Genomic DNA, 19,970 nt, shown 5'->3' with positions numbered 1-19,970 from the left:
TTTTTCATGTTTGCTTATTTGGTGATAAGTATAGTAATTTATCAGTATACATCTCTCATAAACATCGTAATTCTGATTTTCAAAATTCTTGTTTCCGCTGTGTTGATTATGATGGCAATCCGCATGGGAATTTGGAGTGATGACAATCCGCATGGACGATTCTCGAGCACTGATGGATAAGTAATTTCGTTAATTTGGAGTCGAGGAATTGCAATTGGTTGACGAATACGAGTCCAATGATGCATTCATGTAACTCACTTCACTGTTTCATGCGTGATTAATTGTTCTCCTATATGCATGATTATAGTGTGATGAGTTGGAGCATAATGATTAGGTCTTTTGCTATTTCGAGTATGCTTGTTTATTTATATAAATTGTAAAGGCATGATTAAACTCGAAATCCCTATAGATGCCAACTTGTGATTTATGTGAGATGTCTGGAATCATACTTTGCTGCATAAACAAATTTGTCTAGATATACTTTTCCATTTTTCATTAAAGAGTCTGTGTATATGCATTGTTTCATGTATGAATCTCAATACATTTAATTGCGGGGAGCAGCACAAGTGCACATCTTATTGTCAATTCCTGATTTTCAATTGGTTTGATTTATATCAAGTTTGGGTTGGAATGGATTTGACTGCATATCATGTGCAAGTCGGCAAGCAATATAAAGCAACAACATGGAATGCATATATAAAATGGATGCCAATTGCTTTGTGACTTATACATAAATCGCATATATGAATTAAATTTGTATTCATATCTAGATAGCATTCATGCATAGATGTTGTAATTATGGGCATGCGGCTTTATCTATATCAAATAGAACTTGCATAAGTTTCTCTGAATATTGATGCAAGCATACAAGAAAATATATGAACAAATGAATATATAAGGTAGATGTTTTATTGACCGCCTATAATGAGTCTTGTGACAATAAACTTTTAGCCATTTACAAAATATATATTCTATTATGAATCGGAAAACAAATAATTATTTGTCATCTTATTGGAAATTCATAAGACTAATGATATGCAGTTATCATTATTTTCTCCAAGGACTTGCTTACGAATCTGTATATAATTGATGATGGTGTTGACAATGAATTAAAGGCATGAAGATTTTTAATCTGGATTATTGTCGACTAATCTTATCATGTATATATATCGATGCATGCTTATTGTATATGTATATTTGTGATTTCATGATGCATGCTTCCGCTATTATATTTTGGTTGAAATCACAAATAAGGAGAAAGATGAACTTCGAGTTCTCCAGAAGAAATAGTAGTCTTGATTATCTCGTTTTAATCAAGATATATTGTTGTCATATATATCCAAACATTATCAAATTTTGGTTGATCTTGCTCGATGGATATTGAACTAGTTAAGATCAAATTGAATGCAAAAATATTGTGCTTGCTATTCTGATTTTGATCATTGTTGAAACTAGTGATTTTGAGTTTATGTGAGATAAGTTTTTCCGAATGGATTGTGACTATCTTTTGATACATAGACTGTTTTGTATAATGGTTTAGGTGTATATAACTAAACTGAGATTATGCAATAGGTAAGGAATCGGGAACCAATTGGTTCATATCTCCGATTTCTTTATTGACTGTGCAGTATATTCTCCTTATGCTTAAGTGGGAGAATCGTATGTTCGAATATAAGCATAAGGCTAAGAGTATTTAAGCCAGCCATTATAATTCATATGGATGCTTGAAAACCAGATTATGGTTTTATTGAAGCAATTGGTAATTATTTATGTTACTTAATTTGTTTAAGTAATGAGAAGTTTAGTGCTATTTGCTGGAACTAAACTTAACTTGATATAGTGGGAGCAAATCAATTTATGTGTTTGCTCTGGTCAAGTAAAATCACATTGTTGTAAATACGAATTGGATGAATGTGATCATGGAATTTGTTTGCGTATTGGTTGCGGCAATTGATCACATTAATAAGACATTCAGTGTATTGCAATGACTGTTAGTTAATACAGTTGATATTAACTTATACTTAACTTGTTTGTGTTAAGTATGGCCTAGATAAGTGGGAGCAAATTGGTTTGGTAAAATGCATAGGTAAGTTGTATGTGAGGATAAGCTTTTATTATCCAAAACATTTGGTAATTTTTATATAAATTTGAGCTTAGATACATTGCTATGAACATAAACTGGACATTGTGATTTGTAAGTTAAATCTGTATTTTGTGTTGCATAGGCAATTATAAATTCATTGTTTTGGTTTATGTAAGCAGGTTGTGTCTATGTACTAGTGTGATGGTGAATGACTTATCTGATCACCTTTATAATTTGAGATGATTATCTGTTGTGATGAATCATACTCAAGTGGGAGAATGTAAGAGTATGAGTATGATTCTTATAAGTCTTGGGATAATTGATATTATAAAGAAGTCTAAATCTGATAAGGAATGCAGTCTTGAGAGAAGTTCCAATTGGTTTTGGAAAAGAACTTTGTGTTGGAACTTTATAAAGTCTCATGAATCTTTATGGTTTGTATGTCTTTGAATCCTAGTCCAATTCTGATAGGGAATGGACGAAGGAGCACTATATATTTATGGTTCAAACCACTGCTCTTGCGATATTAGCTTATGTTGTTCTAAGTCCTATTGATTAGAAAAGCTATTGTGATCGTAAAAGAGGAGAAGGTTTTGAACACAGAGGCTGTTATGGTTTCTTCAAGTTCAAATTCTGCAGGTATGTTCTCGGCAATCCTTGTTCTTGTTCATAAGTTTTGTCACTTGACTTGTTTCAGAACATTGGTAATTCAATTGGCATATCATCGATCTGTGTTAAAGTTCTTACAATCCCTTCACGCTTCCATTTAGGATGGGAATAGCTAATACCATTCATTTTGGATAATTTTCATTTTCGTAACGAGAACAACAAAAAAAAAAAAAAAAAAAAAAACAAGAGAAGCAGAGGAATATGCAGTGCATTGAAAACAGGATGCAGGTGCAGAATTTATTTATATTTTTCAACAAAACGATAACGTCAGTGAGCAAATGTTAGGAAAATTCTGGTTTCACCAACAATAGATGGTTTTTGAGTTACCAAAGTAATAATGCATTTTTTCCTTAACCACACCCCCACATTATTTATATCCGGTTTGTGTCATTTTGAACCATATAAATAATGTCGCATACCTGAAGAAAGGTGAGTCATTTAAGGTGATTTTTTCTTCGACAAATGAGAAAATAATTTATACTAAAAGCCAAATAAACTTGGGGACTTTCTCTTGTCAAGCCTCATGCTTTTCTGCCTACCCACAGCCACAAAGCAGTTTCCTACGTGCTACCTTCCAGAATTGATGGAGAGGAGCTTTGGTTGCAACTTCTATTCATAAAGATTGATTTTTTTTTTTAGGGAATTTTAACAAAAAAACTTTTCGGTACTGTTCACTTTAACGAAAAACCATATTTTTATACTAAAAAGTCAATCCTGATACTATTTACTTTATCCTTTGTTTTGTCTTTATCATTAAAACTCAAATTTTCAAACCATTTTCATTAGTTTTATTATTTATTTATTATTTTCGTTTGTTATTGAAGCACACGTTCTTTTCACCCGCATGACACATAAACGATGTCATATGAAGCTACTATGACCGTATGACAAATCAATTATGTACATACAAAGGTTAAAATGCATGAAAATACGCAATTAACTTGAAAGACTGCAACAAAAGCATTTAAGATTTTTTTTTGTTCGTACTCTTTTTATTATTTTTATCTATTTTAATATTAATGAGTTCAATTGTTAAACGTTAAAAAAAAAGGGATCGATAAAGATTCAACACATCTCAGCGTTCATCGTATATTATGCGATCAGTTTTCATCATGTACAATTTGTGTTTAATTTTAAATAAATAAAAATCAACTGATTTATGATCATGCGATACACAATAAACGACTGAGATGTAAATATCCCTAGTTCCCCACATAATGGATCCGGAAGGAATCCATGTCAGAATGATACGACGCCAAAAATGAGTACTAATTATAAATCAAATCAAGATTAGTAAATATAAAGGCTTAATTACCAAAATGTCCTCGGAACTAGCACGAAAGTATCACTTTATCCCTCGTTGTCGTCTTTGCACTTGTATTAATCACATTACCCCTATCCTATCAATTTCGTTTGCTAACTATTACCTTGTGCTCCACGATATCAACATGATAGGAAGAGGATCATCTTCAGATTTTTTTTTTTGGGAATTTAGGGAGATCCTTTAATTTGGTGCGTTTATTGTTCATCGTTCGATCAATTTTCGTCAAATAATATTTAATTTTAATTTTAAATATAAATATTTAATATGATTTTTTACTACACAATAACGATAAATACGCAGAATTAGAAAATCACCTAAATCTCCACAAAAAGAATCCAATGGGAATCCTCTTCCAACATGATATATACCGATGATTGATTGACAAATATTAAGTATTCTGTACTCAAAAGTTAAAAAAGCACATCAACATGCAATTGACTTTCAAAAATGTAACAAAAGTATTACGTATTGTAGAGTGATTTTCTTCACACCCGATTCCTTCTTTTGTACTTTTTTTATTTTTTTACTTTTACCTATTAATTCTCCTTTTTGATTTTTTTTAATTCAAGAATAAAAAAGAGGGAGCAGTGCAATCAAACTTGGTCCCACCGACATTCGGTGGTCTTTTAGACTAATAATGCATTTTTTTCTTAACCAGAGTGATTTTTTAATGTGACCGGCACACGAAATAGTATACCATATGTCATTATACAAATGTTGGGATATGTATGTTAAAAGGTTAATAACTTAAAAAATAAAATTTCCCACCATTTACATAAACATCCGTGGTGGTAACCTGTATTCCCGTCACAATGAAAAAAAATTTAATTTTTTTATGTATATCTGAACCACTTCGAAATTTCATTGCTTCGAAGAACAATTTTCAATTCAGAACGCAGAAGAAGTTCTTGCAGTAATGTATATATATAGTTAAATAATTACAGTTATCAACAAGATTAATTTTCATTTCATCAGAAATTAAGAAGAAGAGATGAACCTAATTCAACGAGTTATTTCCAACTTTGCCATCTCATCACTACTTAGTCTACAGTGATTAGTCAGGTCCAGAATCCAAAGCACTGGTAGTTTTGGAATTTTATACAATGATGTACATCAGCTAGGTATAAATTGAATTCTTGCATGCAAAGGAGACAATAAAATTGAATTATTTTTTGTGACGAAGAGTTATGAAAAGTTCGTTTTGAAAGAATTCACTTAGTATTTCTCTTATGTAAATGATTTTTCTAGATTGCTTAAAGCGGGCAAAGGGTCAATGGGGTACAGATGCTTGGAAATTTGGAGTGGGAAATGAAGTAAAATTGAAGCCTAACTTAGAGAGGTCAGATGGTTGGACCTTGAAGCATAACCATTGCTCTCACTTGTGAGTTGGGATTTTTAATTGATTTTGTTTCTACTTTTGTTGAACTTTGTGGAGCACTCTTTGCAAGTTGGAGTGCCTTCGAAGCTAACATCTCAACACTGCGAAATTGCCTCTAAAAATTATTGAGAAAAAAGTGTTTTCAGATAACTAAGAATATCCTTTTCTTAATAATTTTGCAAGTGCTTTAGATAATCAAGAACGTTTACTTCATGATAGTTTATAAGTGCTTTAGATTTTGAATATGTTATCGACGCTTGTACATAATCATTTACCTCCTTACCTAAATATCGAACCGGTCACTTGGGCTGCTTCTAAAACCATCAGAAAAATGTTTTCAGATAACTAAGAACGTTCACCTTCAATTACTTACCTAACCAAAATATCACATTGGTCAAATAAAAACCTTAATAAGCAACTTATATTCCTAGTCTCCATAGAATATCTTTCACTTCATACTTTTGAAATAATGTTTTGTAATGTTGGCACGAAAATCGAAATTAAATTATAAGATGACAGAGATAGAGCCGAGAGATTTTTCAGTATACCCATAACACATGGTGATACATCATGTGTCACTAAACAAGTGATGAGATATTTGTGTGAAAAAAAAATTAAAAACTTGATTCTAGGCACAATAATGAAAAATTTCTTCATGAACAAAAGAGCCTGAGCAACAACTTGTTCAATTGAGTTTATCCTGTGTGCTGCTTATGTGGGAGAAATTTTTAGTTGTATGGTACACCATGTGTTTTTATGTAACCACACCTAAACTGCTGCCTAGTAACAATTTGACATCTCATCCGGCTTCAAACTTTCACTTTCGTATAAAACTTGCCATAAAATACGAGTCAGAAAGAAGTGCTGCCTTACATTTGTTAAAATCAGCATAAGCTTCGACGAACTCAAAGTTATGCTCAGTGCACCATTCCAAACATGTGTCTCTGGCCTATGACTCGTCATCCCCCAATAAACTGCTTCCTTCAGTCTCGGTGATTCCATACACAGTGAACCCTAGATCGTCGTCATCATCAAACTGGTCTCCAAACTTCTGCAGTCGTCTTCTATATTCGGTATGAACCGGGTGACCTGGAACAAGATCAACCTTATTCCCTATGCACACTAGTATATCGAACTTTTGAAGATCAGTTCAAGATACCTATTTCTGAAGCGCAGACAGAGACGACAACTGCAGCATAACGCGAACAAATTGATACAAGACACATCGAAAATCATGCTAAATAAGTAAACAAAATGACAAAGAGTGAGTGGCAAGAGACGGAAACCTCAGTTGTGTCGAAAACCAGATCAAGGCAGCCAACTGGTCAAACATTGGGAGGGACTCAATCGAAAATTCGTCATGGAGACGAGCCATCCATACCGAAACGTCAGCTGTGTAGTACTTTGTAGAGATATTCCATCTATTTTTTTAACACAAAAAAAATCATCAAAATTCACATTTCAAAAGAATTAAAAACGAATTCTTTGTTGCCAAAATTCCTAAAAGTTGTATTCTTTGTACCCAAAATTCCTAAAATTGAATTCTTTGATCCCAAAATTAAAAATTTACATACCCATTGACTACCAGTTGAGATGACGATGAAGAATCAGAAGCATTGTATAAATCCAAACCCAGTAATCCAACAAATCAACAGATCATGCTTAGTATCGGTCAAAGGAGAGAGAGCTTACGCGTAATGAGAGAGCGTTTGCCGACGCCGGGGGAGCCGAGGAAGAAGATGCCGGGCCGCTTCTCCAGCGAGTCTCCGTTCTTTGGTTGACTTTCCATTTCTCTGATTACTTTCGGAGAGACTGATAAAATTTGGATCTTTGCAAATCTAAACCCCTAATTCTTCTAACTCAATTTAGTGAAGACGATGACTGACTTTTCTCAGCAGACTTTCCTGTTGCTACTTGCTAGTGCTACACGGCAACTGGGCTCAGCTTAGGCAGCAGTTAAAAACAGTTTCTTTTTTTCTTCCTTCATATTTTTTCAAGACATTGTAAAATTCTTTTCATACAAACTTAAAAAAAAAATCTATATTATGGGAATGAAAATTCAAACTCAGGTGCATATATTGGCCGTTTAGGATACGTAAAGTTAGTGAATTTCTCCTTTGTAAATAAATTAGCAAGTCATATACTATTATTTGTCACGAGTTAAATAAGATCTTATAAGACAGTATGCAAATCAAATTAGTGTTAGACACACGTTTTTTTTAAATACAATGTAACGCATGAGCAATTTGATTTTGATCAGTTTCATATCTAACAAAAATTTAAACCATACTTCAGTAAGAATTATTGTGATCTATATTGAGTTATTTGGTATATGATCACAATAATAAGAAAGAGTGTCTACAACAATATATGTCTGCCTAAAATTAAATAGATAGGAAAATATAAGTGCAGACTGTTTTAAACTTCAATTTGGAACTACAAGGGTGGTTAATTAGACTGTTTTAAACTTCAATCAATATTTAGGATTAGATTAAGAATCTATGATTAGAAAACATGGTATCAAATAGGGTTTTCAAGCCATTTTCATTAGTTTTCCATATCAAATATACTTCTGCAGCATTAAGGAAGGGACATTGATGATTAGAAAATCACTTTAAAAAAAAGCAATCTAGTCATAAGCACTTCTCCAATTCAAGCCCTATCCTCACAATCCCAGTCTAAAATCAAACCAAATTTCAAACCCTCTAAACAATCAAATCACTTTTCATTGGAATCCGCAGATGCATCAGCAGCAGCTGGGTTTACACCTGCAGCAAAGAACTCAGAGATGACTTCAAGAGGCATGCCCTTAGTTTCAGGCACCTTCAAGTAAACAAATATCCAAGAATCGATGCACCCGACAACATAGAAGGTTGACAAACAAGAAAGTTTCTGAAACATCAGGCTGACTAACCAGACCACCATGAATGCACCAGAAATTGAAACAACCGACGCAGGCCGACACCAAAGTGCACTATCCTGATGCAAATACACTTTTTGAACTCCTCCTTCCTTCTTCCCGTCTTCGCCTACTCGGTCAGAATACTTATATATAAGCCAGCTGCCAACCTCCACCAGTGTCCATACTACTACTGATAGCCTCGCTAGCTTGTACATTTCCTTTCATCAAGATTGTATTGCATCTCACACCTAAAGCACTGCCGCAAGACCTAGGCGTTCCCATGCCTGTTGTTTGGCACGAGATTAGTGGACTTCTCAAGCTTTCATCACAATAAGCCCCGGATGCTTCAGATTCGTGATCCTCACCATCTGTCTGGCTCTCTATGTCCCAATGTGCGTTTTTATTATGATACTCCCCTGCATTCAAAATGCTTCCAAGATTTGGATAAAGCATGCTGCCTTTGCTTCCCCTTTCGGACATCTTCTCGTGGACACTGCCAAAGAGAGTGACCAGAGGATCCACGAGAGGCATGCTTAGGTTCAACGTGCTCCCGTGGTGAGATATAAAACTCTGTCCAGTTGCAGGTTTGGCGATGTATGATAAGCCCTTTTCGGGACCATATAGCCGTATTTGATTTCCCTGATTTTCAGTAAGCACATTGGGGGGACTAAGGATGAACTCTTCCAATGATGTTTCCTTGCCTGTGCGAAGCCAACTCACCTGTGGATCATAGAAGCCAAAAAGTTAGCTTGAAAATGTCAATGGAATGAAATAAACGGGCCCTATAAATTTCAAAGCTCATTTTTTAGCCTCCTGCACCCCGTTTGTGGGAGCAAAGAAAATAAACGGGCAAATCTAATGGACTCTGTCCCAGCAGCAACAGAGAAAACAAAGGAGCCATAAATGGCAAAAGGCAGGAGACAGAGTATTTGTCCAAAACCAAAAATGTGTCAAGACACAGTTGGCTGCAATTTTGACCCAAACTCCATCCCAGAATCTGCAAGGAATCAATATATAGGGACAGAGACCTGTGAAATTATGGCCATGTTTTCTACATATTGTTGTCTCATCTTGATATTAAAATCATACTAAATCTTATTAATCAACACCAAATCAAAAAATTTCACCTATTCGTTAATTGGAAATGCTCATAAAAAGTACTCTTATATAAACAGTACTCCAACAAGTTTTCCATCTCTGCGTGTAAACTTGATTAACAGAGGGAGGAGTACGTGCTCTACATGTTCATCCAAACGGTGTAGTTCTTTGATCTTCCTGCAGAAATTTTATACTTATAATCTCCATTTCTCTTTGTAGGTTTATATATCTGAACAAAACCAAGTTTTAAGATAATTAATCTTGAAATTTGTACTCATAATCTCATTTCTCCTTGTATGTTTTCCTTCCATTGTTGTTTGTTTTGATTAATTAGAATTTGGTTTTATTATTGAAGTGTGGCTTACTCACTCACAGTCAAAAGTACTTTAGGATACAAATGTGGTTTCTGTTTTTCTAAGAATTAGCCAGTAGCCACCTACAGATATGGAATCTTTGTTTTTGCAAATTGAAAATTGTTTAAATTCTTGGGTAAATTACATGGGCCACCTTAACTTTGGGTCTTATAACAAAGTTATACCTCATCTTTTAAACATTACAATGTCTTAGTTAACTTACGAATTTGTTGCAATCTTAAACCTCCGTTAAAATATCCATCAATTTATTTGTTAATTTTAATTTAATTTAGAACTAAAAATTCTTTAATTTTTAATATTAAATTAATTTTATAACCTAGTTAAGTAAGTGAGCGGATCCGTGTCTACCACATCAGCATTTAACATAAAAATTAACAGAAAAGTTGATGGAGGCATGATATTGCAGCAAATTTGTAAATTGATGTATAATATAGCAATATTTAAAAGATAAAATATGAGATTGTTATGTGACCCAAAGTTGAGGAGGTAAAATGTAATTTTCTTTTTTTTATGTATTTAATTTAAATTAATTAATTTTATTATATTAATCTATAAAGGTATCACAAATTCACAATACAAAAAAAAATTAAAAAAATTATTTAGTTATACTAAAACTGAAATGTACGTACCCAAACTCCTAATGAAGAAAAAATTGTGAATCATCTGAAGTGGATGGTTGCTCTTGCTCCTCCTCCTCAATATCAAAAGGACCATTAAGATCAATCTGCCTGCGTTTCGGATGATCATCCGCCGGGTTCGAAGATAAGGAAAGCCATTGTCGTTGCCGATCATATTCCTCGTGGACGGTATCTGAGGATCCAAGTGGACGAGGCGTCTTTCCAAGACTACTTGTTGGTCCCAAAGACAAGGGAAGCCATTCGTCTTCTTTGCGCAATAGTGGGTGCACCCCGCAACTTTTAATGCATGCGCCCTTGAGGAAAAGAAATTCAACATTACAAATATCTCCCTGCTTCTTTTCTAAATCCACACCAAATCAAATTTTCCACGTATCCATTAATTGAAAAAGCAGAAGTAAATGCTAATAAAAAAATAGTTGCAAACCCCGATTCTTGATTAAACAGTAGTCCTACAAGTCTTTCATCTCTGCGTGTAAACTTGATTAACAAAGAGAAGCATGTGGTTTACATGTTCAAACGATGTAGTTCTTTGATCTTCGTGTAGAAATTTTGTACTTATATGAACAAAACCAAGTTTTTAGGTAATTAATCTTGAATTTTGTACTTATAATCTCATTTCTCCTTGTATGTTTCCCTTCCATAATTGTTTGTTTTGATTAATTAGAATTTGATTTGATTAGTGAAATGTACTTCAAGATACAAATGTGGTTTCTGTTTTTCTAATAACTAACCACCTACAGATATGAAATCTTTGATTATGCAGATTGAAAACTGTTCAAATTTTTTCCTTTATTTAATTTAAATTAATTAATTTCTATTATATTAATTTAAAAAATGATATCACAATAAAGAACAATAAAAAAATTGCTAAAACTGAAAAGCTCAAGGGCTTTTCCGTACCTTAATATCAGAAGGAACATTGTGATCAATCTGCGTGCGTTTCGGTTGATCATCCGCTGGGTTCGACGATAAGGAAGGCCATTGTTGTTGCCGATCATCTTCTTTGCGGAATAAGGGGTGCACCCCGCACATTTTAATGCGTGCCCATACGGGGAATTGAAGTTTAACTTTACAAATATCTCCCTGCTTCTCTAAATCCACTAACATGAGCCCCATATGAGCTGTCTCCATGCTCTTCCCCATCCAATGAAATAATTCAAAATCACTTGCTTCGTTGATGTAAATACGAAAATGGTAAAAACATCCAAATTCTGATACCCGTGGTGGAAAAACACAAGATAGAGCCAATCCTAATAACGTCTCCCTCTCCTGTAAATTTAGACGAATTTCAATACTAAATTCACTACCTCCAACATATTCATCATCTTCTTCATCATCTTCATCATCATCTTCTTCTTCATCTTCATCATCATCTTCTTCATCATCTTCTTCATCTTCATTTCGTATACTTTCAATCCTAGTGGCTGTTAGATATTTAGACGCATAGCTGAACCGCTTTGGAATTTCATTGCCTGGATACATAACTTGCAATTGAGAGTACAGAAGAGATTCCTGCAATAGTGAATAATATGTAAATAACTAATTACAAACAATCGTCATCTGTTCTCCCTCCCAAGTATCGACAAATTATATATTTTAATTTCAAGAGAAATTAAAAGAGGAGAGACGAACCTGATTCAAGTTCAACAAATTATTTTCCAACTTTGCCACCTCATCGCCACTTAGTCCAAAGCAATTAGTCAACTGCAGACGCCTAAGCCCCAAGGGCAACTTTGGAATTTTTTCCAATGATGTGCAATCATCCAGATATAAATCACTTAGATTTGGTGGAAGGGCATGTGGAATTTCCCGAAGCCTCTTGCAACCTTGCAATCTAAGCTCATTCAAGTTGACAAATTTGCTAATGCAATCCGGAAGACTAACAAAATTGTTTGCCGACAGATCAAGATCTTCTAATGTGGACCAGCAATGAAGATTGGATGGTTCATATTGAAGAGGCACAAGGAAATCACTTTCTGATAAATTGCATCCAATAAGATAAAGCCGGCTTACGTTGAAAATGGCTAATGGCATACCGTTGTAATGTGAAGTATCTAAGCGAGTTGAAAACTTCCCAAATGTCACCAGTTTTGGGCATCCATTCATTTCAATATAGTAAAGATGTTGCAACCCATAAATGTGATGTAATGATGTACCTGTAAGGTTCTCACAATAATTTGCATGCAATCTTTGAAGCCCAGTAAGATATGCAATTGATGAAGGCAATTCTCTTATGCCACTTTCTTCTATAGCCAAATACTCTAGAGATTCCATCTTGACCTCTATTTCTGGGAAACTCTTGAGCCTTGTGCAACCACCAAGATTAAGCCTTTGAAGGGATCTCAATCTAAGTCTCGTCACAAATCTCTTAAGCCTAGAGCACCCAACAAGACGTAATGTAACAAGTTTATCAAGGAATCCAACAGAATCATCAACTTCAACTAAACGTTTACACTTATTTAGTATCAACTCCCTTAGGTTTGGACTTCCGGATAAGTTGGGAATTTTTTCTAAGAATTCGGAACCACTTAAATTCAAAGATGTAAGCTTTGCCAAATTCTGAGAAATCAAAATAAAAAAAAAATCACAAACTTTAAATAAAATAATTAATGATGAAAAGCTTTGGCAAATTTCTTTTTCCAAAAATAAAGTATACAATTAAATTAGTAATTGTCCAAATTAATTTATAATACGTATACATACCTGAAATACCTTCAATTGTCTGATGTCACTGTTTGGCATAATAAACGTGACAAGATGCCTTAGATGACAATTGGATTGCAAATTGAATTTAAGTTTGGATCCCCAGTCTTGAAGCCCATCTTCACCGAATTTAATCCACCTCAAATTTTCGGGTAGATACTCAACGCATCCAGAAAAATATGCATTATGGATTATAAAAATTTCAAGATTTACCATCTTGAAAAAGCTTTTTGCATTCAAGGGTATCACATCTAGCTTGGGCAACTTCACCACAATGCCCTTAATTTTCTTTGTTCCCTAAGATGGAAAAATAAATAGCGTTAACAAACAAATTGTATAACAAAGAAATCAAAAGGATTTAATTTTTTTTTCTTTCCAAAATCATGCCAATTAAATCAAATGCAAGAACATATATTCTACTTACTCTATTTTTAGTTAGAACATGGTACACATCTTCATGATGCCATAATCTGCTCCGCTCGCCTGGTTCAGTGGGCGATTCTTCCCAAACTATATGCTTACCCATTTTTTCTAGCAAGTCATGCATCAAAATCCTATTATATTCAATAGTAATAATGGCATTCTCAACGAGAACATCAATACAATGTTGACGTACTTTGAGGTTTGATCCTTTTAATATCTGTAAAACTTTGTCTTTATCTTCACCCTTGAAGAAGCATGCAATGTCTAGGAAAACTTGTTGCGGGACATAATCCAAGGTATCATAACTTTTCCGAAGTACTCTTTGAATCCCTCTATAAGGTTCTTCATCGTAACTATCTAAAATATCTTGCCAACGATCTATATTTTTACCACGCAGATGAGAACCTATAAGATTAAGAGCTAACGGGAGGCCTTGAGCATAGCCTATTGCACGCCGTGCGAGTCCCAAATAATCATCTGGAGGTTTTTCTTTTCCGAAGGCATTCCAACTAAAAAGCTCAAGAGCTTTGTTGTCTTCTAACTTTTGGACCTTGTATATCAGCTCAACTTTACAAGATTCCAGCAATCCTTTATTTTTTGTGGTTATGATCACTCTGCTACCCTCACCGAGCCATTTAACTTGAACCAAGTTGCTTAACTGCTCCAAATCATCCACATCATCAAGAATTAAGAGAGATTTCTTTCGCCTCAACAGTTTCTCTATAAGGATGTTTCCTCTATGAGGATTGACAACTTTCCACTCTGAACCACCAATCTCCCATAGAAGAGTGTTTTGTAGTTGGAATAGGCCTCCGTATTGCATTGACGTTTCTCGAACATCTGCCAGGAAACAACTACCTTCAAACTTATAAGCAATTGCATTATAAACAGCTTTTGCAACTGTTGTCTTGCCGATTCCAGATGCCCCCCAAATCCCAACCACACACGGATCATTTCCACCGAGACCTAAAAGCTCTTTCACCTTTTCTACACAGGACTTAATTCCAACTGGGTATTTGGCTACGTTCAAATGCATGCGTTGTTGCATGCGGACCAAGATCTCCTTTACGATCTTACTGATAAATGTAGCTTCATACCTACCAGTTTATATAAAAAATTGACACATTTAGCCAATCAACTTTTTCTGCTATATTTCTTTAAAAAAGGAAAAAAAAATGTAAAAAGAAGAAGAGAATGAAAAGAAAAAAAAGATTGAAAAAAACAGGGACTTGGATTGTCTGCCCTTCCCATTCCATGCCCTCCCCATGCCCTCTTATGTTATGTGGTCACGGTTAAGCCACGTTAACATTTTATATTAATTTTTTTTATAAAAATAATAAGACAAAAAGCAAAATCAATATAAAATGTTGACGTGGCTTAACCGTGACCACATAAATAGGAAGGCATGGAATGATGAGGGCAGACAATCCAGGTCCAAAAAACAGAGGAATGGATAATCACTGCTGCAGTCAAGTATGTGCCGCTTGCAGCTAAACACAGAATCATGTAAGATAATAATTGACACATTAATAAAAATTATTTACCCCTATGCCATTATTCACAATTTCACACTGTTTATTACTGTGTAAAATCCTAACATCTTTCCATATCCATACTTAAGACATTGACTTTTTCCTTTTTTTTTTCCCTTTTGTTTAAAAAAAATAACAATAAGACATAGACTTTTTTTTTCATTTAAATGTTATGTTGTTGTCTATTTTAACATATTGCATAATTACTATTAAGTACAAAATGAAATTAATAATAAAACTCAAATTTATCAATAAACCCATTAAACTCTACCATCACTTCTTGTTTATCCTTCATTCTGGCTAAAACCCTAATAGGTCTTCTAGAGAAAAACGAGTTTTTTTATTGATGGATGGTGATTTTGAAGTTTTGAATCCTCCAACTAAGGTATGACTTAATTTATGAATATTTTGTTCATTTGATTTAAATTTTTTTCATCAATTCCGAATGGTTTGTTAAGCTTTCTGCAATTGAAAAATTATAAGGAAAAACTTCTTACCAATGTTCTTAGATTATAAACTTCATTGCTTGTTGATAATATAAGAGGATGAATGGTTTGATTTGTTGCTTATGCACATCAGTATAAAGAAAAAAAGGTAAATGTCTAGATTTGGTAGCAGAAAGAAAAAAAGTAGCCATGAAAATGCTACTAGGAGAGGGGGGTGGGGCAAAGACGTTTCTTAAAAAAAAATTAATTACAGATGTTATTTTATAAAGGAAATACGTGTAAAGATAATTTAATATTTTGAATTGGGTTTGAGTGGATAGTTTAGGTAATAAATTTGGGTTTAAAGAGAGATTAATTTTTTAATAAAAAAACAATATGAATGAAGAGAGTAAATTTGATGTAAAAAAAGATTATATGAGTTTAAATAAAATTTCTCCGATGAAAGCAGATGTTTTGTATGGATATGTATCATTTATTTCCTAAAAGTACTAATTTACCTAACATCATTAGTAATCGGTAAATTATAAAACAACACCATAGGTACATTATTTGGGCAGATTAATTAATGGAGTCAAGTTTTGATCGGTGGGAGAAAGATCCATTATTCCGGTGGCGGAAGAAGTTCAAGAATCCACCGACAGATAGCATTTCTCATGGTTCGTTTCTGTGATTTCTAGGGCTCCAATTCCAAATATGTTCATCAGTTTGTGGATTTTTCCAACAAATTTTAAAATTTTGGACGTTTTGTTGCAATTTTGCATCTTTAATTTGATAGCTTCCAGGTCATTTGAATCAAATCTCGGCTTTAGGAGAGCAATTTAAGAGAGAGAGAGAGAGAGAGAGAGAGAGAGAGAGGACAGGGGAATCAGAATCTTGGTTCGATGCTGAGAAGCTCGCCGGTACGCTCTCCCTCTTAAACTGCTTCCCCTTTACTTGCAGATTCGAATTTTTTTTTTAACTGTTTCTGATATTCTTACTTCCACTTTTTCGATTTAATTCTTTTGCTTCGAACTAAATTAGTTGAATTGATGAAGCAGATCTCTTGCTCTCTACAACTCTCCAACAAAACCAATGACTATGTAGATTATAGGGGTTGGAAAATAAGATGTTAATTTTTTTTAATTTTTTTTAATTTTGTATGGCGGATGGAATAATAATGTGTGGGAAGATAAGAGTAACGGGGTGAGTTTATCAGTTCCCAAAAACAATGACAGAGTATTACACGAAAGAGGAGTGCCCGCAACAACAGGAGTCACTCCCTGATTCGCTAGCTTTGGTGAATGACAAGTCGATAATTATATATGAAGAAGATGGTCATGTAGGTTTAACATAAACTGGCCTTCATGCGCGTAGCGCGTGTGGAGTAAATCTATCCCCTTTTCATTAATGTAGATAATACACGCAAGAAATATCATTTTTATAACCGGCATTACATATCTTTTAAGATGTTTTGAACATGTTTAAAAATAGAGAAAATAATATTTAATTAACAACTGATTAAATCACATTATTACTAACACATTATGGTATTAATTATAAAAATAATATAAAATAAAACTGTACAAAAAAATTAATTATAAAAAAAATGCTGTTTATATTACCAAAATATTCCTACATTATTTCATGTATTATTTTAGACTTTTTTGAACTTTTTTATTTGAGGAGCATTTTTATCCCATCATTTATGGTGAAACCCGTGACCGCAAATGGGCTTCCAACTTTATATAGTAGCATTGATAAGAGTTATCTTCTTCATATGTAAATTATAGACTTGCCATTCAACAAAGCTGGAAAATTATGGAATTGCTGCAGTTTTTAAGTGCTAGGGATTTAAAAACTAGCAACTAAATAGGTATTATTTTAGTAGAAACTAAAACCTGAAATACAGAATCATATAATTAAACAAACTAAAAGGAGTGAAGAAATGTACGTACTCTTCCTCTTTGACAGTATGTCCTGACAAATTTGCTACTTCTTTAAGAGCACTCCTCCATAAGAGGATCTTCTCCTCGTCCTTGTATTTGCACTCTAGTCCTGTAAATGCGTCACCGAACCTACTCGTTTGATTTCGTACATGGGACGGATCCACCTTGTAGAAAACTGGCCAAACTATTTGCTGCCTTGACCTTCTACATTCAAGGATATGTACGAGCTCATCCAAGCACCATCTTGACGATGCATAATTTTCAGAGATTACAATGATTGAAATTCTCGACTCTTCAATTGCCTTTAGAAAAGCCGGTGATATTTCTTCTCCTCTTTTAAAATGGCGATCAATGAAGGTGTCGATTCTGTTACGATGCAAGGCCTCGTATAAATGATCTGTAAAAGTAAAGCGTGTATCCTCACCTCTAAAACTCAAAAATACATCATATGTCCATGAAGGAGGCAAGGAAGAAGAAGAGGCAAGTTGAATGGCCATAAGAGAATTAAAGACAAATAAACTAAAGAAAAGAGGCCTCTCAAAGAATTGGAATATGCAGTATGGTATGGACTATGGAGTGTGGACATTGGACTCTCTCTTGTTATATATATTAATATCAGGCCTTACGCATGCTTTTCTTCCCTTGAAGGAAGCAGCAGTTTCCTACCACCTTCAATGTGAATGTGGACTCTCTCTTGTTATATTAGTCCTCATGCTTTTCTTCCTACCTACCAAGCGGTTTCCTACCTACTACCTTTCAATATGAATGTGGTGTCAAGTTGAAGGAGATGAATTTTCTAGGCAGTTTCATTGACGATTGAAAAATATAAAATTGTTACTTGGGGTTCTTTAATTTAAAGGAGATAAAGTTTTGTTGCAAACTACTACCAACTACCTTTGATGTAACAATCCACCGTTATAATATTTTAAAATAATCACAGACAACTGAAAAATATAAAAATATTACTAATAGTGGCCATACCAAGGAAAGTATCTCCGATGATGATGTAGGTAAATTTCTCTCCACTATGGAGTTTCTTTTTCCTTTGATCTGATCACTATAGTTTGTCTGTATTCAATTATTTTTTGATATTGTAATCAACTGTGGCCTTTCTTCACCGGGAATGAAATAATAATTCCGACCCATTTGCCCACTTTCGAAGGCCACATCTTTGTTTTGTATTTTTTTTCGACGGACTTAATTAATTAATTGTCAGCTAAGCTGAAAAAATGAGCAACACATGATTTACCTCTCTCTCATCCTTCGTTATCTAGAGGAAGTTCAAATGTCGTTTGATCTTTATGGGTACAGCCAAACCGTCTTGAAACTTTATTGCCTGGAATCATAATTTGCAATCCAGAGCACTCACAAGCAATACTTTGTAGAATAAACATTGGAGGTCCTAGAAGGTCCAAGTTTCCTAGATAGGAATAGAGCCGGAACCACTCAAAAAGAAAATTTAGTTTATTCACTACGGCATTTCTTGAAACACTTGGTGAACTTATTATCATCGGCCAAATCATATTGCACACATGTGAACAGATTAATCCACACACTCAAAGTTCAATACTTGGATGACTTGAACCTTGTATTTAACACCCACAACCTTTGCACTAGTAGAATTTGTTGACGAAGAATGCAGCTGCCATTAAGCTTTTTCTTATTTCCCATGCAAATCTTAGCTTGCTTGTAGGACTTTCCCCAAATTTCTCTAAATATGATCGGCTGTGCTGGTGTACTATCCAGTACAGCATTTAAAAATTTCTCATCACCACCCGTCTGCCCTGTATCCAAATCTGTTTGAGTATTCATGCATTCCTGCTGCTTAGCGGGTTGCCTTGGAGCCTCGAATAAATTGAAATTTAGTGATTGCTTTGGAGATTTTTCAGTCGCATCCTGTAGCGGCAGATTAATGTGCACTTTTGCATGTGTCCGCATAGAATCTTGATTTTGTTGATCCGTCATGGTCTGCTGCTGCCTTTGGGTCATAACAGGTTCAAGGTCAGTAGGCGCTGTTTCTCCCGTTGGGCCTTCAATTTCAGATTCTTCCATTGTAGTATCGTTGGTTTTCCCCCCATCTCAATGTTTGATCTGCAGAGCACTCCTTTGAACCCTGTAGGTTTGCGATTGGTTGATTAGGGAAATTTGAATTGGAATCGTTTTCTTGTTCTTCCAATTGATACGTGAGATGCTCGATTTGCTGTGCCAGATTGTCGATTGAATTTATTTTCTGCAACTAAGGGGTACCCTCCATGAACAACCTAGTGGACTCCTCCAACTTAGCAATCTGGTCCTCCAAAGAAAGTTTTTGTGGCACACAGGGCTGCTGAAAAGCCTGTTGATTGCTTACCCACATAGAAGTAGGATGCTCTGTCCACCGATTGTAAAAGTTTGAATATGAATCGTTCTCATTTTCTATGAATTGATACGAAAGCTGCCCATCTTGCTCTTCAATTATCTTTGCTGATGGTTTGG

General features: G+C 34.4%; 1 protein-coding gene across 1 annotated transcript; it reads right to left on the bottom strand.

Moving 5' to 3' along the window:
* Positions 1-7,972: 7,972 nt before the first annotated feature.
* On the bottom strand, positions 7,973-18,055 carry LOC103407020 (TMV resistance protein N-like). The gene is made up of 7 exons (XM_070807710.1): positions 17,505-18,055; positions 13,594-14,689; positions 13,170-13,466; positions 12,099-13,025; positions 11,367-11,978; positions 10,458-10,759; positions 7,973-9,076 (listed from the first exon to the last, which is right to left on the bottom strand). Exons 1-6 carry the CDS (start codon positions 17,990-17,992, stop codon positions 10,466-10,468), a joined length of 3,714 nt encoding a protein of 1,237 aa, XP_070663811.1. The 5' UTR covers positions 17,993-18,055; the 3' UTR covers positions 7,973-9,076; positions 10,458-10,465.
* Between the last annotated feature and the right edge of the window lie 1,915 nt (positions 18,056-19,970).

Source organism: Malus domestica, chromosome 02 (assembly GCF_042453785.1).
Source record: "Malus domestica chromosome 02, GDT2T_hap1".
Classification (NCBI taxonomy): Eukaryota; Viridiplantae; Streptophyta; class Magnoliopsida; order Rosales; family Rosaceae; genus Malus; species Malus domestica.
This window is presented reverse-complemented; position numbering and strand designations above follow the sequence as displayed.